Below are 26,505 nucleotides of genomic sequence, written 5' to 3' on the forward strand. Positions count from 1 at the left end.
GGCCGGCGCCGCCGGGGAGCGGAGCGGCAGGAGCGGGAGGCGCCCAGGTACGGGAGCGGTGCGGGAACGCCGCGGGGCAGGGCGGCATCTGCGCGCATCTCGCGGCATCTGCGCGGCATCAGCCCGGGCATCTCCGCGGCATCTCCCGGCATCTCGGCGGCATCTCCCCCGTCACTTTCCTCCTCGGAGCGGCGCCCCCGGCTGGTGTGTTACTGCTCGCGCGGGGGAAAGTGGCAGGGTCTGCGAGCAGCGACCTTCTCTGCGGGGCTCGCCCCGCCAGCGCCGGGCCGGCGGCGGTGGGCAGGGAGGAAGGCAGGGACGGAAAGAGCAGAGAGGGGCGGCGGGATGGCGTGAGAGGATGGCGCAGAGCCGGTTTCCCGTGGTTGGTGCGGCGATGTGCGGGCGGCGGCGGTATCCGCCAGCGGCGATGTCCCCAAGGCGGTGTCCCCCAGCGGCGATGTCCCCAAGGCGGTGTCCCCCAACGGCGATGTCCCCAAGGCGGTGTCCCCCAGCGGCGATGTCCCCTGGCGCCTCCCCGCACCTGCACCCCTGGGCGGGGGCCGCGGGCACCGCGTAACGGGGCTGCGCCGCCGCCTCCCCCGGCCCGGCCGTGCGGGTGGGGGGTCCGCGGCAGGGGGAGGACTCGGTGACTGGGGCTGGTGTTGGCAAACACCGTCCCCGGCTGTCCTTCGCATTCCGGTCTGAAGCAAGGCTCTCCGATCTCTCGTCTTTCCCTGGCTGCCCGCTCTACTCGCTGCTGCCTTCCCTTCAGCAATTTAAGGGCCAGGCGTGGGTTGTTCCCCCGTTCTTTTTCTTGAAGGTGCCTTTTCATATGGTCACCTTGAAACCTAGATGCCTTTATGTGCCTTTCTAAGCATAATGTTATGCTCAGGTAGGTATGTGATGGTGTCAGTCACTAAAGCGGGCTGATGGACAGACATATCTTCCTGCAAGAGCCTGCAAAACTGGCATTTCTGTTTATGCTGCTATAATAATTCTAGAGGCTGCAATTAACCTACCTTAAAAAGCAAAAAACCAAAAAAATAAACCCCTGTTTTCTCCAGTACTGATAAGCAAAGAGGAAATAAATCATATTGAAACCAAAATCTCAAACAGAGGACAGCTTTGTTAGGGCCTTGATCCTATGAGTGCACTTATGCATAAATCTAACCCTCTGAAAGCCATCCATGCCTGTAAGATATGAAACTTTAATAATCCCAGAGATGCCGTTGTGCTGCAATACACTTGGTAAATTCCGTGATGTGAACTGTCTAATGCTAAATATACTCAGTAGTTTACAAGATAATAAATACATGAACTTGTGAGAAGTGACTGACTCATTTGGCTATAGGCTATTACTGTGTCAGCTATTGCTCTCAAAGCTGCTTTAGAATTAGGGATTTAAGGCACCTCCAAGCACACTGGTTTGTTCATAGCGTGCACTCCAAATTTTCCAACCAAACAAAAAGAAATCTTGAAACAAATCGTCAGTCATATATATTTAGGAAGTTGATCTCTGTGAACACAGGACTTCCAGTGATTTGAGATAAACCAAGACTGAAGTTAACTTAAACCATTCATAGTGCTGTGGACTTTTCCAAGCAGCTTATGTCCCAGAGCTTACACAGACTGTCTAAAAAGACAGGTGTTATATTGAGGTAAATGTGGTGGATGGAAATCCTTTATTAGTATCAGTCAGTTTTTTGTTCCCCAGGAAAGTATTTCTGATGCTTAGAGTTTGAGATTTTATGGCAACTTCCCATTTTGGAAGACATTTGTAACTTTTTTTCCTGGCAAAGTAAGGCATAAGCTCAGTTTATTTACACTTGCTGAGTTCAGTATGTATGGTAAAGGGTGCTGAATTTGGCTCTTCATCCTCTCCTTCAGAAGTCACCAACTATGGGTGCTTTGCATGGCTTGAGTGTGGAAAAGTGTACTAGTTTATGCCAGGATCTTCCAGTAAGAATTTCTTGCTTTATTATGGACATTATCTCTGTAATGTATTGGCCTTCTCTTTCTGTATATTCAGCAGATTGAGAAACAGAATTGTTACCTAGACCTGCTTCTCTGTGTTGTACCCAAATGGCTGGTTTCTGACACACTGTGCTGTGTTACATCCTCCCATTTGCAAAGTCTCATTGCTGTTGTTTTAGGGTGCATTTAAAACTAAAGGGAACCTTCCAACAAGCTACTTTGATGCTTTTTATTTTACCCCTTTTTAACATAACAATGTTGCTAATTTGAAATGACTGTCAGTCAGTGTGCATTAGCCAGCTGTGTGTGGAGGTGGACAGCCTCTCTTGTGCAGTGATCAAGACCTGACTGAACCACAAAACGGGATTGTGCTGCCTCTTTACAAAAAGCGAAAGCTACATGCCCAAGTATTATGCAGCAGTTAGCAACTTCTCGTTATGAAGTTGTGTGCTGCACAAAGATGCTTTAGATGCCAGCAGCTCCTAACAGGGGTCTCTGCCCCAGTGGCAGAAGCAGGAAAACAGTTGCCGCTTTACAAAATGGAGAGTGTTACAAATATGACCTTAGACTGTGGGCTGGAATATCAGCTACAAAAGGGATAGAGTTCTGTGACTGCTCGGAGACTTAATTAAAAGCATTGACAGCCACTCAGTGAAAAGTCTGTATAAATAATGAATTTTCCCTGTATGCACAGCCTGTGATGGAAATGAATCTGAAACCTGTTGTCTTCTGGATGACTGACCCTGATTTGTTTTTAAATAGAACTATGTTTTCATTAGCATAATTCAGATTATTTGGGGCAAAAAATAAGATCCTGTCTTACTTTGAAAGATACATACTTTGAAAGCTTGGACAAGGGTGTATTGTAGAATTAAAATGGTTGGTCAAGGGACTGTAAACTTTTGTAACTGCTGAAGTCTTACCATTTGTTAGGACTTTAAATGCTGAAGAGTTTTAGCATGCTCGTTTGGTGGCTACTATCTGGTTTTAGACAGTTTTAAGCAATCTGGCTGCTCTTGCCAGGAGTATTCCTTATTTTCCCACATACAGCAAGAGAAATTTTTTCTATTCCTTCCAGGCCTATTATGCATTTATTAAGGTAAATGACTAAAAGGAGCATACAACTTAGGAAACGTTTGAAGTGCAACTTGGTTTTATGCCCATGTAGGGAATTGCTACTTCCTGTAATTGAAAAATAAAAGAAATTTATTGGAGAAAACGGCCATCCCAAATCTCTGATTGAAGGTTTGAGATGCTGCCCATTTTGAGGAAATCATTGATAAAATTTCAATGTAGTTAATGTAAAAAAAAAAAAAAGAAAAAAGTTGAGCATGGCTCGCTGAATTTCAGCTGCTTATAAACTCTTCTTGGATATCTTCTCAGGCACAGCTTAGAGGGACAAAGAATATCAAAGTTGAATGTGGCACCTTTAAGTGGTAAGTTGGTGTCATCATCCATTGACATTAAGGAAAGAGTCAAACAATTTGACTAAGGTCTCATAATGAAATGTCCAGACCATAAGGACACAGGGATCTGGCATGGTTTTGTGCTTTATATTCAGAAACAATCTCTTAATACGTGCAACCTTTCTCTCTCCTGATAAGTCATGCATTAGAACTGTCCAAATTGTCAATAAAAAAAAATAACCTTTCAGTGTTTCCTAAGATGGGAACAGTATTATTATTGTGTCTTTCAGTTTGCTGTCTTTGTTCTGTGCTTGCAGCTGAATGAATTTTGCTTTTCATTTCTGTTTCTGGAAGCATTGCTTTTCTGCAGGGTGCAGAGATCACATGTCTTTTATGTGCCTAAGACACTAGGCTTGATTTGTAAAGGAAAATACAAGCTTGTCTCAGGCACAAGAGACATCTTAATTTGAAAGTTATAAGAGAGGTTCAAAACAGATAACTTAGCCCTGAACAAAGTTTTCACAATTGTCACTGACCTTTCTTTTACCACCCCATTAAAAATATGGGAGAGTTGAGAATAAATCATGCATGGCCTATAGAATATATTCTTCCTTTCATGATGAGACAGCCTTGATCCAAATATGAGGACCCTGGTTCAGATGCTACCTTTCAGTTTTTTATTGTAAATGTTTCTTGCAGGTTATGTCACCCTTTCTCGTCACTAGGAAAACAGCTTTATTGAAATCTTTAAATATTACTGAAATAGCTCAGCAGCGTTAGCACAGCTGGGGTTCTGTTTTATAAAAACAGGAAAAGGAAAAGTGAGGAAAAGTCATCCTTTAATACACAGAAACACATTATATGTCTTCGTAAAAGGCTTAATGTGTTCTCTGGACTTTAAAAGCAGCTCAAATCTCGTTTGTAAGATTTTGTTAGAGAAAATGTGGTCATCAACCAAAATGCACTCAGAACTTAGCGGAAAGGAGTTTAGCAGCCTCTGTATTTCTGGTACCTAAAACATCTGTTAAAGATCATCTTTAATTTGAAGAAACTATAGAAGTGAGGGTGGAAAGGTTAGGGTATATGATCAATAAAACTGGTGTTCTGACCAAACAACTGTGGAGGTCTGAGACGAAACCTCAGTCTTAACCCTCCCACCCTTGTTTTTGTGGACACCTGTGTTGTCTTGAAAACATAATGCTGATTATTACCAGCATTAACAACAGGTTATCTAGGACAATCACAGGCGTGCTTGACAAACTGGGAGTTAAGGGAGGTTTAGACTTCACTCTATACTTTGGTTATGTCTGTGCTTCAGAAAGCTTAATGGTTATGCCAGCAAAACTCTTGAAGACAAACAAAGAAAATGTTTGAAAGATGAGTTTGTGTGATATATCTATGCAACCTCACTAAGGTGAATGAAAGCAAGGTGTGTTGTTCCTGGTTCCATCCATGCTGGAAGGCTTGCTAGCATTGCTGTGCTGATTAATGAACGAAGCAATTATGGTCCTAGGTGAAGGTTTGGCTTGATTAAGCTGAATTTTTGCCAGCTTCTGAGTCAAATCAATACAAGGCAAATTTTACAGTTGAATGCTACTCATCCCAACACGAACGCTTCTTTGTTGTCAGTGCTGACTGCTTGGTCTCACTGAAGCTTTCATCCTTGCTATCTACTTGAGCATTGCTTTGATTTCTTGTGAAGAGGAACTGTAATGGTGGTAGCTGACTTCTCATGTAATACCTTTTACAGGTATTGTAACATTACATTGTTCTACATGACAGTGACTGGATATTATTAAATTTTGGGGCAAGAGACTATATTGATGTAGAAAACAAAACTTCTGCATAGTGTGTTAAGGGCAGAACTGTTTGTACATGTCCATCACTGAAAATATCTTAAATGGTGTGTTGCTAGGAAAAGACTAGCTCTGCACAGGAATAGCTGCTTCAGAATTTTTCATTTGGTGCAAATCTTAATTAAGATTAACAATAAATACTAATTAACATTTCAAAAACTTACATTAAAGCCAAAGGGTTTTTATGTGGTGCTAGGGACATCTTTAGCTTTTCTTGAGAAAAAGTTGCAGGGCATTAAGTGAACAGCAATTAAAAGAAGTGTTAAAAGCAAATAATGGTTCAGTTCAATAAACATGAGTGAAATTTCAAGACAGACCCTTTGACCTTTTTGTCTCACACTAATCCTTTTCCTCGCCCACTGCTTTCTAGTGAGTGCTGCGCTTCCATTATAAACCTATTGTTTTGTTTTTCAGTTGAAAGAAAAGAGAGAAAAGAGCAGGAGCAGTTTTACTGTTATAGAAATAAGTTTTGGAATTGAACAATAAGTTTGAACAATAAGTTGTTAGAAGAGCTTCGAGATTGTAATAGTTCATAATACTGTATCTTTATTTTTGGTAATTTTTTTCCTCAATAGATAAGACAGCAACTGTGAAAGCTACTGTCAGCAAGCCAGTTTTCATATAATTTGTAACTTTGTAAAACTAGTAATTACTTCATGCTTAGTGTCTTCAGGGTATTTTGGCAAACAAGGAAAATTAATTGGCTTGAAAAGAGTTGATATCTATTTGATATGGGAGGATAAAGTTATTTTTCTGAGAAGCAGAATTTTATTGTAGCAGTCAGATCCTTGAACTTTATAAAAGATTATTTCAGTAGCAAATTACAGCTTTCAGAGAAGAAGTACACAGTGTTATTCTGGAAAGAATATCCAAACCACAAGAAGTCTAGAGTACGTTAATAAGAAAATCTTCCTTTCTTTAGTTTGGACTCTCATGCTAAGCTCAGAGTGCTTTGTTGTGAATACATAGCTATTTCAGTTTTCCTGGATTGGGGGGAAGGCTCTAAAATACACTGAATTATTTTGTGCCTGTCTATACTCTCCTAAGAGCATGGCTTCAGCCTCTGACACTCATGTTCGTGAGGGGAGGATAGAGTACTGCAGTCTGTCCTCCTCCATATGTGTTGCTATAACAGCATTATTTGTTTGTTCCTTTTTTTAAATAAGTAAAAAATGACATCTAAGTGAAACTTTCATTAGACTATGTCACAACCTGTACGTACAGACTTAAACAATAACAATTTTATTCCTTGTTGACCACTCTAAAAGTCTGAGTGTGGGTAAATTTTGACTCTAACAGTAAAAATTGTTCTAATTAGAAGTTATGAGCCTTCTTAATACATGTCAGCAATTTTAAGGTCCTCATACTGTGACAGAGAGTATTTTTCATGTCTTAATATTTTCAACCTGAAGATTAGTATTGTATTTTTATCAAGAATGTATGGGTTAGTTTTCCTGAGGTGGTGCTAGGCAACAACACGTCCATGTTCACCCTATTTTAGGAGTAAAGTGTTGTTCAGACATTTATAACGCCCTGATAATTGTCATCCCCATTGTTTCACATTGTGATGTTTGGAGCCAGACATTTGTCCAGAGAAGGGCAATGAAGCTCGTGGAGGGTCTAGAGAGTAAGTCATATGAGAAGCAGTTGAGGGAACTGGAGGTGTTCAGCCTGGAGAAAAGGAGGCTCAGGGGAGACCTGATTACTCTCTACAACTACCTGAAAGGAGGTTATAGCAAGGTGGGAGTTGGCCTCTTTTCCCAGGCAACCAGTGATAGGACAAGAGGAAATGGCGTCAGGCTGCACCGGGGGAGGTTCAAATTGGATATCAGAAAGAATTTCATCACTGAAAGGGTGGTTAAGCATTGAAACAGACTGCCCAGGGAGGTGGTGGAGTCACCATTCCTGGAAGTGTTCAAGAAATGACTGGACACAGAACTTAGTGCAATAGTTTAGTTGACGTGGTGGTGTTCATGCAAGGGTCGGACTCTGATCATGGAGGTATTTTCCAAGCTTTTTGATTCTATGATTGCCCGGTGAATGTTACTTCTTTCTTTCTGCATCAAAGTACCTATGAACTCAGCTGTTTTACCATTGACAACAGTGGTGATATGTTCATAAAATTAATTTGGCTTGTCAGTTGTTAAATGTGATTTCTCACAATGAGAGAAGATCTTAATAAAGGAACTTGTCAAATAAAACCTCTTCATAGTGTCAGAACACAGGGCACTCTGGAAAAAAATATGACCAGATGCTGTAGTATATTTTGTCAAATAAAAGGATAGCAAGTGGAGTGTATTACCTTGTGGCTGTTGCTCACACCTCTTTTTTCAGCCTTTGTGCCTGCAGTGATTCTAGGTCAACCAAGCGGGATGCCTGTTAACTCCCTGAAACTGCAGCAGTTATGTAGTGGAATAGCATAATGTACAGCTCTTTGTCTATTTCCAGGGTTTTCATATATGGAATGATTTTGGATATAGCCTATAGTGGTCTGTATGGTGCCTGTTTCTCTTAACTTTCAAGTGGCCCATCTCTGAGTACAATGGTTTGCAATCAAGACATGGTGTGTGTTTCCCTCTGTCTACACCAGAATGCAGGTTACAGGTATGGTTTGTTGGGAGAATCAGGCCTGTATGCAAAGATGCTCTGTGGTAAAGAACTTTGTGAATGGTCAACAAGGTGTCCTTTGAGATCTGTTTGCAGTCATTCCCTGTGTTTTCTAAGGTTTTCAGGAATGCCTTTCATTGGAGGAGCAAATACTCTGTGAAAAAAGTGTAGGAATTATAACAGTAGGTGGATTTGTAAGTCAGGCTGATTTATCAGAGGTACTGTGAAGGAGGAGTGTTCTGCTCCTTCTGCAGATGAAAAATGTTTGTTTGATATTGAGTCAGTATGGTGCCTCGTAAGAGGGCAAATGTCTGAAAATGAGAACGAGGACAACCTCAGGTTGAACAAAGGAAAAGCATAAAATGAAGTACCAAGTAGAAATGTCCTGCTTAGATAGGTGGCTGCTAACAGTCTGTTTTAGTTACGTGATGGAGGAAGATGAAGTACAGAAGTGTTCTGAACAAATACAGGTTGTGGTTGTATCTGAGAAATGGCCATCTTTATCATATTTAAAATGAACCAAATGAGGTTCTAGGAAAAAGTGCTACCCAGCAAACTGCGTAGATTTAACTGTAGTAGGCTGCTAGGTGGCTTCCTTCTTTAGAAATGTAAGATCCCAGTGCCAACTTCTCTTACGACAATCACATTTTCAGTATAAGGTTGTAACATTCAAGTTGGTGTTTAACTGTTCTATACTCCCCTGTATGAAATATACTGTGTGTTGAAGGGACTCTATGTATAGAGGAGCTTACTCATACTTACAGAATACACTGTGTGTTGAACTCTAGTTACAGAGGAGCTTACTCATACTTTCATACTTATAAAGCATTACCAAAATGGCAATTTGTTTTTGATTCAGTAACTGTTGGTATATTTAAGGGGAAAAAAAAAGTACAATCTCACAAATACGTACTATTGAGTCTCTTTTTTTCAGGGAAGGTTTCAGAACTCTGTAGAGCATTAGATTCCTACAAGCTTTTAATTCTTTTCCCTACCTACTCAGACTGTAGGTATGTAAATATCTGCCTTCATATTCATTCAGTCACACAATGTTGAAACATTTCTTCACATCTTTTTAAGGCTATCTGCCAATATGTTTGGGCATTCATTAATTAAAATGAGTACTGTATATAATTTTAACCTTTTTTTCTAGGCTCTTGGGTGTCTAATGTCTTTCAACTGTCTCATATATTTCAAATAAATCCATTTAGCTTGTGTTTAGAATAAAGGAAATATTTCTTTTGAATAGTGAGATCCACAGTAAGTTTGAATAGTGAGATCCACAATAAGTCTGCAAGTTATTCAAGATTTCAACTGGTCTGGCAATGCATCAGAAGACAAATTTGGAGCACTAAATGATTACTTACTTGAAGGTAGATGTGGACTCTTAGAGTGCAGGAAAGCAGTTACATTGACATCACCAACACAGCAAAATAAATGTACATACTTGGAATAACTCATAGTAAAATACTAAATGGTTTCATTAGTGACAAAGGTTGGGCAACACTCTACATATTGCATTTCAGTTTAATCAGAAATGCTCTGATGACTCGCAGGTGATGCGTGGCAGCTGAACTGGGGCTTTCCATCATGTCTGTGTGCAAGACCTCTTGAACCAATAATGTGCCTAGTGGCACAATGCACATCTGCAGGTCGATGTCCTCCGACAGATCTATTTTATCAGCTGAAGTCATTCCAGCTCCCAGTAGCTTGTCCTGTCCTACCAGTCAAAACTCTGCTTTGTAAAAAGGAATTTGTTTGTTTCCTAATGCATTTTCAGCTCAGCTGGATGATTATTCTTGTATATAATCTTACCTAAATTGAAAGGTGATGGGAGTTCCCTAGACAATTCATTACCTCACCTTGTGTTGGTAGAGGACACTGTTAACGTTTATCTTCTTGACCTTTTTTTCCAAGATTGAGCATCTGTGTGACGTGTTCATAGTCTACAGGCAAACAACTACCACTTTATGAATTATAGGTTTTATCCAAAAGGCATTCTTTCTCTGGTTTAATATCAGCAACCTGCTATTCTGTGAGAAGTATGTGCTCAAATGGCACTGCTTTGGAAAAAAACCCCAAACCCTCGATTTGAATGCTTTGGAGCATGTGCAAGTTAATGGTAAAAAAGCAGCTTTGGGGGGAAGTTTCTAAGGAGTCTGAATGTGTGCAAGTATTTTTACTTATTCAAGTTATTGTGGAGGAATAAAATTATTTGTTTTGGGGCTGAGTTTTTATTGCAGTGATAAGAACTATGAAGAAATTTCAGACATCTGTGTTGAGTGCTATTTTAACAAATGATAAACACCTCACCTTTTCCTTTTTAGGCATATGTGCCAGAAGTTTCCCTGAATGGTGGAAAAAATGTCAGATATGCCAATGTACACAAGACCAGCTACAGTATTGTCATAGTCCTGAAACAGTTTACATTTTTTATTAATATGTTGTCATTGCAAACACTTAAAATTATCATATAAACATTTCACATTAACCTGCATAAACAAATAAACTGCAATCAATTAGCTTTGAGTAAGAACAGCAATGCAGACAAACCACAGAGAAAATAAAGTGCAATTACTGCTTCAGTCTCTCTGATCTGAGCAGATTAATTTTCAGGCAGTTTTTGAATTGTGCTATATCTTTTTTCTGTTTCCAGTTACGTTACTGTCCTCTCTCAGGAATCCCTCAAACATATTTTCTCTTTCCTTTTTTAAAACATTGAAGTGCATGGGAGCAGAGAAAGTAAATTATTTAAAATTATTCTGTGTCTCTGCACTTGCCTGAGTCAGCAGAATACATCTAGGTCATATGTTCCTGAACAGCTCTGATGCAGAGTATCTTCTTTCTGTGGGGACTAAGTAGACGCATTAAGGTACAGTTATCTTGCCTTTCTTCCTATTCTTTATGCCTTCAAAAGACTTGGGTGAAAAATGATGAAAATTATTATATTTTTTTAAATTAAATTCAGATAAGCTTCCTTTGAGCTGACCTGTTCTTCCATTATCATTGGACAATCAACTGATAGATAGAGTGAATGCATTCCTTCTCAGTTACAATTAGTAGCAGTAGACTGAGTGATTCTTCAGTGTATACAATTATGAATTAAAAAAACACTAATGTTGTTTGTTTATGCTTTCTTTCCTTTTCAGGATGGCTGCAGCTCCTCCAAGTTACTGTTTTGTAGCCTTCCCCCCATGTTCTAAAGATGGGCTGGTGGTATTTGGAAAGAATTCTGCACGGCCTAGGGATGAAGTACAGGAGGTGGTCTATTTTGCTGCCGCAGATCATGAGCCAGGAAGCAAAGTTGAGGTAAGGGTGAATTGTTGCATTCAAACTGTGAGAAAGAACTTCTTTTGGAAGAAATGAATGTTGTCTTGTTTTCTTGTCGGACTGTGGAGTCCTTGCTCACTTCACTCAAACCTCTAGAACAGAAAAGAGACAAGATTTTTTAAAAGTCCTGAAAATGAAACTCAGAATGTAACTTTTTTGTTTAATTGCAGAAAAATCTATGATCTGTACTTTCTCCAGCAGACAGGAGAAATTGTTCAAATCTCAGATTCCTGCCCCAAGTAGTCTACTGATTGCTTTTTCCTTTTAAAGGAAAAATATCCTGGCTAAGTGGATCTAGAAGCCAATTTTCAAAGTTTGTCACTTACCATAAGAATTATTCTCATTCATGGTTGTTGTTTGACAGCTGTAATGGGATTTGGCTACCCTAGACATGCTGCTAAACAGGTAGCCGAAAAACTCTGCCTCAAAGAGCTTGCACTCTAATAAGGGAGTGTGAGAGGAGAAAACAAAAGCATAAGGTCTGTAAGCCAAACGTAACTCTTGTGCAGTTGGCTTTGATGACATGTTCTGCAGCTGAGGCACCTGCATCATGGTCAGTTTTCAGTGCTGTGACTTCTCTCTGAATCCAGGCTGGATGTGGAGTCCTGAAGCTGGATGCTGATGCTGGGTGCAGGTTGAAAGGGACCCTGCTGGAAGTAATTTTAATTATAGTCTGTTACTGCAGCCTCACTTTAATGACAGGAGAAATGAAGGGATAAGCAGATGTGGAAGAGTGAAGCAAGGGAACAAATGAAACAAGAGGGCAGGAAGAGTAAAAAGTGTGAAGGTGGAATGAAGAGGCCAAGGCACCAGAAGGAAAGACAAGGATCTGTGTGGGCGGTCATTTTAGCAGAGGACACAGAGCCTTATCTGCACTGTCAGGAGCTTCTAGAGTCCACAAGTTCTTGCTTTGGCAGGCAACTGGGAAAGCAGGAGCTGTGATGTGTGCTGCATTAAGCTTCCTCCTGTCTCTGTGGCTGTGCAGAAGGCTGAGGACATGGGGTGTTCTGTGCCAGGCTGGTGTCTCTCATCCGAACAGGTCCTTTATGGATCTAGTTGCTGCTTCCCCAGAAGATATCCTAAGGCCAGTGCCAGTTTTAATTCTGTTTTTCAAGTGGGATGACTTTCGAACTTCAGAGGGTATGGTGCTCCTCTTTCTAACAGTTAACGTTCTCTTGATTCTTGTTGCTACCAACATCTAGTACAACTCATGGATTATTAAATGGCTTAATTTTGGATATAAAGAAATCTGCTTCCCATGTCCAAGAGAGAATTCAGGCAGAAACTCAACTTTTTTGCCAACTTTTTAGAAGCGCAGAGTGTAATTCCTTTTCCTAGCACACCACAGTTTGTAGAACCAGTATCTATCTGCAAGCATTTTCCTTAAATAGTGAAATATTGGGTTTTTTTAAATGAAGGTAAAGTTTGTTGCAGTGTGGTGTAGATACACTTTTAGATGAGGAACTGGAGTGGGCCAATTTTTATTTATTTATTTATTTTTTAAAGTAGTGGCTTAAGTCCTAATTAATGGATACTTTGGCCTCAGCTAGTCTCTATGCTAATGCACAATTCTTCATTAGCTAGCCTGAGGTTTTGCAAGTACAATCGTGTACAGAAACATACGGGCTCCAGATGTTTACCAAAATGCTTCCTGTTTCCTCCCAACACAGAATAAAAACATCATCATTTGCTCTGAGAGTAGTGCAAGCAATCGCTTATCACTACATGTTCATCACACTCAGCACTAGGTATTGTTAATGTATTTTTTTTACTCATGCATACTTTGAGTAGAATAAGCTGGTTAAAACACAGTACTGATTTTAATTGTTTTATTGGGTTTAAAGGCTGTCTGGTAGCTTTGCACAGTCCTTGTCTACTGGTAGTGAGTGCTACCTCTAAAAGTTAAGAAAAGCATTAAGGAATGGCTTGAATTCAGCTGCTTCATGTTTTTTAAGTAGCAGGCATGCAACACTATCCACCTTTGAAGCAAATTGTCAGAGGTAATTAGCTGTTAGGGAGCGTGGAGAGGAGTGTCAGAGCTTCTATATGACATATTGAGGAATATTACTTTGTTCATTAAAACACTGAAAACTGCCAACAGTTCAGTTATCATTGGGTGGAGGGGTTTTTTGCTGCAGCTTTTCTTCCCTTGCATTTTATAAAACTAATTAAACAGGTCTGAGAAACCAAATGTATGATATTTTGCCAATGGAAAAACATGGTTGATCCATTTCAATGCTGTGGTTTTTCAAAGTCAGTAATCCCCTGGGCCTCTCGTTAAATTTTTTCTCTCATCCATCCTAGCATATTTTTTCCAAATGAACAGCTTTTCTCTCCATTCCATACTATAGATTTGCATTGGTTTCTTAACCTTCACTGGACAGTGATGGTGGACTTACTTTTCATTATATTCTATTCTTTGCAGTGTGTATCAAATTTTGATTACTTGTCTGACTGTCACTTCAGAGGTGGTTGACAATACGGGTTGTTCTATAAGACTCTCTCAGGAAGTCTGTATCCTATTTATCTCTGTGCTGCTCACATTTGCAAATGTGGTAATGCACAATGTAACCAAAAATGGCACAGTAATTCAGTGAGATTGTTGCCATAAAGGAACCAGGCGGGCTGTGCTATACAGCTATCAACTAGTTTGTGGCAGGGCCGCAAGGGAATTCAGCGAATACTGCAAGTTATTTTCAGCTTGATCTTTGTGGCTCAATCTACCAGACAAGTAACCCTGCAGCTACCTCATCAGCATAATTCCTTCCCTCCATGTCAGCAGGTTCCCAAGACCCCGAACAATGAGGCCTTTCATGAAGGTCTGTTCTGTGCATGTGTGTGTCAACTTTCTCAAAAGTTTGTTCTTGTCTTGCATTGTAATTTTGCAGTGGCAGATGCTGATCAGCCCTCTTCCTTGCTGTGGTGATCAGTCTAGTGAATTTGTATGTGCAGGTGAAATATTGTTCTCTTAAACATAAATAATGTCCTTTTTTGAAAGAGTGCGCTCTTTTTTCTTTTCCCAGGTGTGGATTTTAAGAATTTATCATGCATTAGTAAGAATTTGTGTTGTATTAGTTTTAAGATGCAAGTCCCTCTGTCTTATTTTTGGGGTAGACTTTACTGACTAGATTTCTCTTGTTCTCTAGTAACCTTCTCCTTGCTGAGGTTTTCTTTCTTGGAAGAAGTCTTGGCTGGATGACCTTTTAATAGATGAATTTTCCATGTAGATTTTTTTTTCTTTTAGGTCCACCTGTTTTTCTTCTAACTTGACTTTATATTCATGATTTGAAAATAGTCATACTTTCTTGCTTCACTACAGAGCTGTAAAAGCTCTTTTATCTTAACAGTATGCAACTTCTTATGGAGGAGTGAAAGGGGGAAAATATGGTAGTCTACAAAAAGTCTGTAAAACCGTGGAATGTGTAAAATTTTTCTAATATGTTGGTATTAAACAGTCTTCTGGGCTTAAAGCCAACCCTTTGTGAGGCGGGAGGAATTTTGTGTTCTCTAAAAGTTCATGGCATACTCAGTTCTTTTGTTTTCTCTCGTTGTTTTTGTTTGTTTGTTTGTTTGTTGTTTGGTTGGTTTTTTTTTACCAATACCATCCCAGGTCCCCTTGCTCTGAGTTTTCAGAGGAGCAGTAAGATTTTTTGCTGTACATTGGTCTGAGGACTGCACACATAGAAACTCACCTGAAGGTAACTGAGGGATCTCTGGTGTTGTAAGACAGGTATAAAGCTTGGAAAGCAGACTTTGACTGTATTAAAGTTGGCTTTGTGTTACCTGGAGGTATCTTAATTCTGGTGTTTGTAACATAATCACCAGGCATCATGCCAGTGCTGCAGTCTAGTTCTGGGTGTATCTGCATTATATCATGGGGTAAGGTGTTCAGAATCTGGTAACAGAAGCCAAACAGCAGCCGAATTTACTGAGAATTTGCTCTTTAGGGAGCCTCCAAGTTATACTAGCAGTGCCAAACTTACAGTCATGTTGCTGCACATGTGAACTGGAACCCAGGCACCTCCACCCCCAGTGATACTTCCACGGGTAAGTGCTGACTGGCAGGAAACCTTGATGAAGCACAGCAGTGTTTGTGCCTATGAGGAAAATTTTGGTTTACTGTATTTAGATTAAAAAAAGGATTGTATTCTAAAGGCTACATTTCAGAGGTAGTTTAGGAAGCTGCATTTCTTGCCTCTCAGCTGAGACCTGATGACTAGCTGGTAGGCAGCCTAGCTCATGCACATGCAGACAGATGGCTTACCTCAAACCACCTTGTTTAAGCTAACCCTTAGACTTTGTACAGAGATAGAAGAGATGCACTATGCTGGCAGACAGCAACTAATAAAAGAAACTGGTTGCTGCCTTCAGCAGTCTATTGCTTGGCTACTGTGAGCTTTTTCTCTCTTCTGCTCCATTGCAGGCCACTGGCCTTTAAACTAATGTGTTTGACTTTGCTTTGTAACACAAGCACAAGCTGGCGGCATTTCAGAGATAGAAGTAATAATCTCTTGGATGTTCCTGCCCTCTCAAAGCCTGTTTTTACTGTTGGAGTGCTGCTTATTTGCTCTCTTCTGCTACCAGAGCAAAACTGGTTAGCTTGAACTATGTTTTTTTTGTTCTTAATCTCTTTAATATTTTTTCTATTGTAGCAGAGAGGAAAAGGAGTGAGAGTGCTAGAATTGTGTGGGGCAAAAAACTACCAACTCCCCCATTTTGACCCAAACAATTTACTTGTGTCAAAACAGATGTGTGAGCAGATAGTTCAAATGCCTAGGATATCTGAGAGTTCCAAGGATATCTCTGTGACAGGCTTTTTGTGGCTTGTTTGAAATGTAACTGTTTTAAAACATTAAATTAATAAGCTTCATCGCTATTTCAGTTTTACTTTTGCTCATCACCCAGGAGATTGCTAGATTTATATCTTAAAAAACAAGAGGTGAATTCTTGACTGCTAAATCAACTCTGACATATAGTGTCACCAGAGTGTTCTCAGCCTTGGGTGCCTTGCTGCATTTTGTGGTGTTTGATTTGTTTGGAGATTTTTATATTTCATTTTGCTGAGCATGTTTCCAGACTGTGGCTTATATGCCTGAGGCTCCCTGATAGCTTTATAGAGTAGATCAGAGTAGGTCAGAGGGTGCAGATAGTTCTCCTTTTTGACAGGGGAACTGTTTGGCTTTTTCCAGCTTCTCTAATTATTTTTCTTTTCCAGAATAAAAATTATCTACCCTACACACTGCTATGGATCAGAGGCACACAGATTCAAATTTTACAGTTATTGGTTACAGTGAATACAAACATCTAGGAACAATATGCAAGTACAAAGTGTATGTAAAGTGCACTAGGGAAAAACTCTTCTTAATATGAAGAAGAAAGAGGCATTGTGTCAGAAATTGGCTTTTTTCTGTATTTTTACAGTTAGTTAATACTGTTTATATCTGGCTACAACATGAGGATACAAGTACTAGTGTGTGTTTCGGAAAGATGAGGATTCATCCTGACGCTGGAGAGACTTATATTCATCATTCTGGTTTGACTTACATGAGTGCTAGAACTAGGGCTGGCTGCTTGAGATGTACCCAGGCTGGATTTATCCTGGTGTATGGCTGTCCCCTCCATGGTGGCACAAGTTTCACTACTAGCAGAAGATGTCATGGCCATGTTTAATTGGTGTTGTAGAGTGGAAGACTTTATACTTAGTTCTGCTTTGAGCCTAAGCAAGCAGTGGTAACAACATTGGCTAACCACATCTTTTGTTGTGTGTTCTACTGCTTGCATATTTCCCTTTCCAGAGAACAGTTATTACCATTCCTTTGAGCTCTACTAAATTTGTTCCTGTAAATAAGCAGCAAAAGAATTGTCAGTAAAGTGCATTGTCAGGCACATCCACACAAGATGGTCCAAAGTGCTTTTATGAACAACCATGTTTTACCTTTCCAGGTTTCCATTTCACTGTGATGGGAGAGCCCAGGTAGCCCATGTTACCTGTGGAATCACCTCTCTAGACAGTTCCAATCAGGCTGTCAGTCTCAATGTCTTGATAACCAGGGAGGCAGTCTCATTGCCTCATCACGTTTTTTCCATCCCTCTTTTGGAAGGGGTTAAAAGCAACCATGATGCAGTTTACTGAGTTGCTACAATGGTACAGATATTTTGCCTATTTTCAAATATGAGCTATGGTACAGCAGTGCTGGAAGTAGTTAAGCAAAGAGTTAATGCCAATTTAGAGCCTGGATTTGATGGCGGGGGAGGGGGTGGGGTGGGATCTCTTCTGTAATCTGGAATCTTAAGGCCCTTTTTCAGGAAAAGATAATTTCTTTCTAAAGCATTCCCTGACTATTGCCTTTGTTATCCAGGGCTGAAGCCTATGTGATTTCATTGATATTTCATAATGACCTGACTGACAGTGCTAGGAATTGGGCTTCTGCAGCCTGAGTACAGTAGAAACTGCACAATAGCTTCTTTTCATTAATGAAAGAAGAAATCTCTTGTGCTTATGACTGTCGTGTCTGTTTTTGGAATACCTCCAACCTATCTACATGCCCAAGCAAGGGTGCGAGATACATTTGTGCCTTGTGCTATTCTTAGAACTGCCTTGATAAGATTCTCTTCTTGATACTGTAAATTAAATAAATATCATTAGTTTCCAGCCTGCTCAATTTTCTTTAAAGTTGTTGGCTTCATCTCTTGTATGTGAAGTCTCTGTTCTTTACTTTTATATTTCCTAATGGGAATTTACTGTCACAGGGCATGATGCCAGTTATGCTGCTTTCAGGACTGGAGTTCTAGAAAATCAATGGAGCCTGACACCATTCACTCACAGCCTTTGCCACCAAATTTGTCAGTATTCTTCTGTTTTTAGCATTCATACTCAAAGAAAAATGTTAGTGTTAGGAAATGCTGAGGCTGGACACTTCAGGAGTTTTAAAGACAGGGTTAGTGGCAAGCAGGATCACAGCAGTACCTTATGTCTGTTTCATTTGTCATTGCCTGCTTTGGCACAGATCTCAATAGAACAGGCTGCTTTTGCTCTTGTGCTGTGGAGGGATTTGCCAGATCTGTGGGGTGCAGGAGAGGAGACAGGGAGGTTGGAGTTTGTGCTCCCTTTTGAAATCCTGTCATCGTCTGAGCTCCTGTTTCTAGAGATCTAGTGGTCACTGAGGTTTTTTTGGTGGTTAGTGTTGTCTTTCCCCCCTGTTTCCTTTTGTGCCTGAGCTGGTTTAAGGGTATGTTCTGATTTCTGTGGAACAAGTAGCAGTGGTTTGCTGTGCTGCAAACTGAGTGTCTGGCTCTGGTTGACCTACCTTTATTACTGATGTGTCTTGGCTATAAGTGGATAGCCCTGTTCCTCTTGTGTCTGGAAGAGAGTTTTCTGATGTTTTTTTAAGGGGGGGATGGTGAAATTATGAAGTGAGAGGTTTATGTTTAAAATTAATAATCTATTATTTGGACCCTGTTTATAATCTGGACCCTGTTTTTTTTTTTTTTTTTAGAAGTTCATACCTATTATTAACAAATATGAACCAAATGCCTGCCTTAATACATCAATCCTATTGAGTGCCTACTTTTATACTTACTGGAGTAAATAATTCTAGTGGGAATGTGACATCTCATCAAGGCTTATTCAGCAATGTCAATAACCATGGCAAACAAATAAGAATCAGTAGTTTCATAAGACTTGTCAGCTGCTGGCAGGTTGGAATACATTTTTTCTGTTATTTAGATCTTCTGAGATAATTTATATAAATAAGGCTTGAACACTATGTACCTGAGTTATTGTGTGGAAACTGAATATAGTGTGAAAATATGGTCCATGCTTGCTTTTTTGGGGGGTTAAGGATGTAATGAAGCAATATAGAAGGTGACAGCTATATTCTGAGTTGTGTAGAGGTGTTTCCTGGGCTCTGATTACATAGTTACATAGCAAAACCACATTTTTCTCAGAATGCTCTAGATTCATCAAGTAGGAACAAACAATTTCTTCTTTCCCTTTTCTCAACTGCTACCACTGACAATAAAATCTTTGCAATGAATAGCAGCTTTGGAAATGCTGCTTTGAATGAGGTGCCAAGTAATAAGTGTTTGGTTGCAAGGATAGCCAGAATATGTTTTGCAGAGGAAAGGCATTCAGCACTTTTTTTAGCCTAACTATCACTTTTCAGAGTGCTATCATAATTTTTTCTTCTAGAAAATCAAAGAGTCGGTGTAAGCAAGCTTGTATAATGGAGTTATTCAGCCAGAGAATGCTGTGCAAGTGTGGGTTTATGGAGTACTGAAGTCTCCTCCACACTGTCACAGTTTTTGATTTCTGCTGTGGAGTTGAGAAGGTTGATGTCCTGGATGGCTCTGCAGGATGGCTCCAGCTGGCTGACCACCCTTGAGACGTGGGGGCCAAGGCTTGCACTGTACAGGAGTTGGTGTCTGCTTTGGCTGCAGACCTGTCACCTGACAGCTGCTCTGGTCATGTTTTCACATGTAATCTTTTGTGGCTGCTGCAGCTCCTCCTTTGCACATCCAGCAAATAGAGTTATTCTCTGTTCACCCACATGCATTAAGTGCTTATCCAAACAACACTGACCTGAAGCACTGAAATAAAATTGCACAGAATGTCAAAAATGAGATTTGTTTGCTGACAGCTCAAATGGAGAAGGGGGAGTTTTGGTAAGGAATATCTGTTCTGGCATGTCTTGGTTACACAATAAAGCCAAGGGTGAGCTGTAAAAAGTGTTTTCATTAGTCAAATTTTAGCTCCTGGCTTCTGTATTAAGGATTTTCTCTAACAAATACAGTAAGTTTGTTCCTGACAGGATCTTATTGCCTAAGCCATAAATTAAAATTAAGCACACAGCAGAAAAGGGAAACATGTCCCTATACTCTTTTTATTCCTTATAATGAAAGAGGAAAGAGTTTTCTGCTCCTTCTTTTTTTTTTTTTTTTTTAATCATTACGTATATCCTCTATGAGAAATCATTCTCTTATTTCACATATAATTTGCCTGGTTTTATAGCAAGGTGACAGTTTGACTATTCGCATGCATTTCCTAATGAAGGTGGCAAGCTCATTTCTTGTGTCCCTCTTGCATAGTCATAGTGAAGGACTCTGAAAATGCCATTTCTGATCAAAGATGGTCTGCTATGCATTTTAATTGCATACTAGACTAACTATTACTGTAAAAATCATTGCTCAAACTGGAGGATGAAGATGCTCATGCTGTGTAATCCTTAAAGGGGGAAAGACAGGCTAGGAGAAAAACTATAGCTTCTCACTGCTAATCATTTTGGCCTGATTTCTTTGGCTTTAGGTATTAATATAGACCCAGCAAGGGAAACAAGGCTAACAAATTTTAGTCCACAAGTCCATTCTGATGATCCTGCTTACTTTAATATTTCTGATCAGATATTCTTCTGGAAAAATGTTGCAGATTACTTCCTGCATGGAAGATGTTACAACAGGAGTGCTGGACACTAAGAGCTGTCTCATAAATACCTCAGACAACTTCACTTTCCTCACAAGAAAATTCTGTGGAGTTTGATCTTTGAAAAACTTGATGTGAACTCAGTAGTAAAATGTAAAGCCCATTCCTTTGGTTTGCACATGCCAATGATGTAATGATGGCTCAAGCTCTAATCCATGCTGTTTGGTAAAACAGTGCTTGATTTGAAGTCCTAGGGCAAGGGAAAAGTAAATGTATTTGAAAGATAACATATAATTCCTTCCTTGCAGTTTCGTTGACTTCTCTGCAGCTTTCCTTTTTAGTTTTGACTTGTCAGAGTACATCCACAAACATCCGATTACAGTGGACCATTTAAAATAGCACAAACATGATCTTAAGCAACAACAATGCCTGTGTTTTATTTCTATGACTGTTTATCAAAGCATGCCACTGAATCTTTTCAAGACTTTTCTTCTCCTCTCTTTCTGCAGTTGTCTCTGTCTTGGGGGTAGCCGTGGGGGAGGCAGCAAGGGAGAAGGGGAAGCCTCCTAATTTATTTGTCCAGTTACCATTGTTAAACTATGTGTTTAATTAAATACTGGAGACTGCGCTCAGGTGAAGTGGTAGAATGGTTTGTTGTTGTTACTATGTACAAACATGATCTGTGTTTCATTAATGTAGCAGTACAGTCTCCTCCTGCCTTCCAGTGATTCTAGCATTTGGGTTCTGCTTGATTCTTTGCAACCTGCAAGCATCAAGACAGATGTATTTTTCCAGGCTTATGCAACATAAGGATGTAAAGGCTCAAACATGACACTTAAATGTTGTTTAAAAAAGTTCCTTGTTCATTCACAAAACGTGAACTTTTTAAATAACGTGCGTCCTGTCTGTACATTGAAGTCTTGTGTTATTTCAGTCACAACACTGGATAAAGTACTTGCAATTGTTTGACCTCTTCTTTTCCTGCTGTCCCTGCAGTGCACATATATTGAGATTGAGCAGGTGCCGAAGACTCATGCTGTTGTGCTGAGCAGGCCCTCCTGGCTTTGGGGGGCAGAAATGGGAGCTAACGAGCACGGAGTCTGCGTAGCTAATGAAGCCGTTGTGACCAGAGAACCAGCTTCTGAATCCGAAGCCTTGCTTGGCATGGATCTTGTAAGGTGGGTGGCCTGTCAAGCTGTGACCAGCCTTTCAAACACCAAAGGTTTAGACGATGATGGTACCAGGTAACAGCTTTGTGGTGTTGGCACGAGGAGATTTTAAAACAGTATAGGAGGAGACCTGCCTAGGCAGAGCTCCAGACACAGTTGAATTAACACTTAAAACACCTGCAATCTGAATTTAGCTACCAAGGATGTACCAGTCTATTGTGGGTTCACTCACTCTGCCTTGTCTACGTACCCTACAGTCTAGCAGTGGCTATTCTGGCAGGATAAGAGATTTGATTACATTGTTAGTAAGGAACTACTAACCAATTTGTAATATCAGATTGCTGGTGTGCCCTTCATTTTCCCCCACATTACAACAGCCTACTCTGACCTAAAAAGCTTATTCTGGGCTTATAGCCAACTGTAGGCATAAACAAACTACTATGCCTTACTTCAGCCCATGCATTCCAATGCAAACCATTGCCCTTATTTAAATGCTGACAAACAAACTCCTGTGAGTTTGTTCATCGAAGGCTGTCTGCCCTAAAGGCTTGTTCTGCACTGTAAGGCTCAGCCTGCATGCTGATCTTGTAGTGAAGAGAATTTAAAGGAGACTTGGGTGGGGGAAGAAAGCTGAAAATGAAAGAAGAGAGAGTATGGTGTGAACTTATTACAAAGAGAAAAGAAACAAATGGACTCAGTTTAGTTAAAGACGTGACAACAGCTGCATATTTAAGTGAATCAATGTTAGACCCACCGGTCCTGCTGGAATTTACCCTAGGGTACTTAATGAGCAGGGTGAAACAATTTCAGGTGACTTCTCGTTTTTCTTGACAACTAGTGAAAAATGGGAGAGGTTCTGGATGACTGGAAAAAGTTAAATGCTGTGACTATACTTCACATTGCTTAAAAGAGTTGTTATAGCCCAGCTTAACCTTAGTTCCTGAAGGGGAAAAAACTCACTTAAATATCAAGGAGTTGATAAATGCACAGTAATAACTGATAGTCAAGAAAAACCTTGTCATACCATTCTACTTTATTCCTGCAGTGAGTTAGCAGATTTTATTGATAAAGGACAGGAAATACCTTGACTTTTAAGAGGACATTAAAAACTTAGAAGTTATTCTCATAAGCAAGCTGGGAATCGAGAGTTAGAAGATTGTTGTTAGGTGTATAGCTGCCTGAAACTTCGTCTGTAAATGTTCTGTAATGATGTCTCTGCAGAAATACATGTGGTTCCAGCTACCATAAATCAAGAGGAATATGAGCCAGTTGTAGAGAATGCAGTGGAAATGGAAAACATTATCGGACATTTATAGAATCTGACCAATGAGAAAATAATGGGGGAATTTGTTATGTTTTATTTTGGTATTTTCTCTGAGGTCTATTACTGAAGGAATCTGTGGAGAAGCTGTACCTGGGCAGATTAGTGAATTTGATTGCATCAAGGGAGACTGAATAGACTTGAGTACTCTTTTAAGAAAATATAGGACGAGCTTTTGTCAAGGAAAGGGATATATTAGGTGGCTTTCCAAGCTCCACCTGTATTTTTTTCTCTTCTACTACCATGCTTTTGAAACTTTTGACAAACTGTTGGTTTAAAGGTAGAGTTCTGCTTATTTTTGTCAGTTATTTCAGTCTCAAATTACTGTTTAACATTCAAATATATGTTATCCAGCAGCTCTAGATTTACCCACACTAGCAAATCAGGAGATATCAAAATAAGGAGGCACTGGTAATAAACAATAAGTAATCATCACTTGTAGATATTACACTCCTGTAGATATTACCCTCCCTCTCTTTCTTCTTACCTGCAGAAGAAATTCTCTAGCTCAAATGCAGAGGGAGTGTGCTTCAGGCAAGGAGAAGTAGAGATGTGTTGCAGGCTACCGTCTGGTGCTTGTTTCAACTAAAGTGATTATTTTTCTTACCGTGAAGACTTGGTCAGTTGCATTAAGCTTATCTATTTCATGTCACCTCATCAAAGAGAGAGCCATCAAGTACAATATCAGTCTCAAGTAGGCTGCAGTGAAGCAGCTGGCACCAGTTCTGCTTCTTTTTACTCACCTGCAGAACAGACTAATTCTATTGCACTGGGTTTCTTGGAATAAAAATATACAGGCATTTGAAGCCTAATTAAGAAATGCACATATCTGCTGGACAGTTTTTTTTCACCTATGTATATGTTGGACTTGTGCATCTCTGTCAGATCTTAGCTGAAGCATGACAGATTGACATTCTGTGTCTGCATAGGACTGGCTGCTTGCAAAAGAAACTAAAAGCTTCATACTCTGAAAGATGTTCTTTAGAGCACACATAAGAGTTGTCAACACAGGAATGTCATTCAGGTAGTAGAATCAAAGTTTACTTGAATGCTCAGGCTCCCCTAAGAATTTGCTTCTACATTCTCTTGGAGGGATTATTCTTTTTCCATAGGAGAGAATTCCTGTCTTTCTGAACTCATCTGAAATTGCCACTTTTCAGTTGGATTTAAAATCCAGCCAACATGGGCAAAGGCTGTAGGTGAGTGTGGTGACAGAACATGATGTTAAACAGGCCAGAGGTAGTACAGGGTAGTACAATTCTGAAGTCAGCACATTTTTTTGTTGAAATAGGAAATTGAAAATTAATCCTGTAACCTTATAGACAAAGGATTTTTTTCAATAAGGGTCACAATGGACATGAGTAAAGACGTGCTTCACAAGGGTTTTAGCTTGTTTACCAACTGGCTGCTGGCTTAGTGACTGAAAACTCTGTGTTACCTAGTATACTGCTGTATCTGAAGATTAAGACTGATTTTTACAGAGTTGTAGCTTGATAGAGTATCACAGAGTGTCAGAAAACTTGAATGATTCTTAAGAAATTAATAAAGTTTGTATGATTGACTTCAGGGTTAGAAATTGGTCCTATTCCATGCAGGCTGATCCCCATCCCAGTTAATCTAAATGGAGAACATGAAGCTAGTCACAACTAACAGAAAAAATGAGAGAAAACATGTTTCAGCACAAATTCCTAAGGAACCTTTATTTTCTGGGGATTTAATCAAAAGCTGGTCTTTGAAAGCTGTACCACTTTTTCTGCATTGGTTAGCTTATGAGGGTATTCTTCAGATATTCTTCCTAGTGTGGCTGCAGTTTTGGGGGTTTTTTAAGGCACAGTTGTCTCTATGAAGCATCTGTTTACTTAGGGAAGTACATTCATATGAAGAATTTGTGTTTTGCTTATGCTTATACAGTTAGAATAGGACAGGATTATCATACAAAAGGTATATATGAAGAAACCTGTAAAATACATCCTTATTTTTGCATTTTTGTCTTAATTTTAATCCCTATGTGTTTGTATTATTTATTTGTTCTTTTCATCACAGGTGCAATAACTTTTTCAGAGCCACACAGAGATGCCAATCTTGGCAGGGAGTCAAGAATGCTCTTTAAAATGGTATTAATTTGTTTACCAATTTCTTTCCTTAGAGACATCAAAACTGAATTTAGTAGAATGTCATCAAGTATGTTAGCTACTTAATTTGGAAAGCCTGCATATATAATTAATAGGTGAATTTGAAAAGCTTAAGATAATGTTGTTTTGACAATGTGATAGCATATTGTAGGTACTGAGGCAGTGGCTTCTACTAAGTCACTGAAATTTTATTCATGACTAATTCAAGCTCTCATTTGGGGGTGAAATTACTTCAAACTTTGCTTCCAGCTCACTTGAAAAGGCACTCTGAAATGTGTTAGTGGGAGGGTTATGCTGCAGTTGCCCAGGACACTGATGCTGAGATAACTGGCAAGACACAGTTTTGTGAAGATGAGTTGTGTGGTTGTTGTGTAGGATGTGTTTTTTTGTTTTCTTGGTTTTTTTGCTATCCTTTGTGACTGACAGATAGGAACAGCCAAACAAAAGCAGAGCCTAGACCTTTGTTAAATAGAAATAAATGTAGCACTGGAGCCATTTATAAAAAAAAAATATCTAAGAGAAACGTCTTTATCCTGAATCTCTGCTGTGGTTTTGACAGAGAAAGCTAGACTATAACCATCTCAAATGGAAATTTCAGGGAGACATTATTAAAAGTTAAAGTGTGATGTTATGTCTCTTGGCAGGTTTTGATCTGATTATAACCTATTGGTTTTGGTCATTAACTGGAAAGGAGAGAGCAGGTTATCACTGAATCTAGTGACTGTATGATCACCAAGGTAGTTTTCAGTCCATTCATGTAACTGTGGCTGTGACAGCTCCTGGAATTGTTCTTAGGAAATAAGACATGCTTTTGGACTGGCTCTTAAATTATATCTGTGGTATGTGTGAAGATTGGCATATCAGCATTGGTCTGAAAAAGCAATTGCACCAGTGATAAAGGAATAACATAAATGCATGGGGACTAAAAATGGAGTCAACAACACAAACCAAGTTTCAGCTAACAAGAGAAACAAGGCGACAGAAGTTGTCACTGTAAGTTAGGCCTTAAAATTCTAATTGACTCTTGGTTCTTCTTTGTCACTAAGTGATAAATACATGCTGCTGAGAGAGATGAAAACACTGCTTTTAGTAATTCAACCTAAAACAAGGCTAATGGCAGCCACTATTTAACAAAGCAGACCTAGTGCAGAGATCAGGTTGAAAAGTGCTGAGATCAACAAATCTGTATTCAAGTTATTGGGGCCTCATTTGTGTACTATAGTTTTTAGGAAAGAAACAGAGTAGTGTTTTCCTCTTGTCATTTCCAGGGAAATGGAAAGAGCTAGCACAGT

General features: G+C 39.7%; 1 protein-coding gene across 1 annotated transcript in view; it reads left to right on the forward strand.

Moving 5' to 3' along the window:
- Window positions 1-26,505, forward strand: part of SCRN1 (secernin 1) — a 37,657-nt gene continuing 11,152 nt past the window's right edge. The window contains exons 1-3 of the mRNA XM_018075839.2: window positions 1-47; window positions 10,993-11,152; window positions 21,588-21,769. Of these exons, the coding sequence (XP_017931328.1) occupies window positions 10,994-11,152; window positions 21,588-21,769 (341 nt within the window). The 5' untranslated portion in view covers window positions 1-47; window position 10,993. The remainder of the gene's footprint in view (window positions 48-10,992; window positions 11,153-21,587; window positions 21,770-26,505) is intronic.

This window comes from Manacus vitellinus, unplaced genomic scaffold (assembly GCF_001715985.3).
Source record: "Manacus vitellinus isolate BGI_N305 unplaced genomic scaffold, ASM171598v3 scaffold_3_pilon, whole genome shotgun sequence".
Lineage (NCBI taxonomy): Eukaryota > Metazoa > Chordata > Aves > Passeriformes > Pipridae > Manacus > Manacus vitellinus.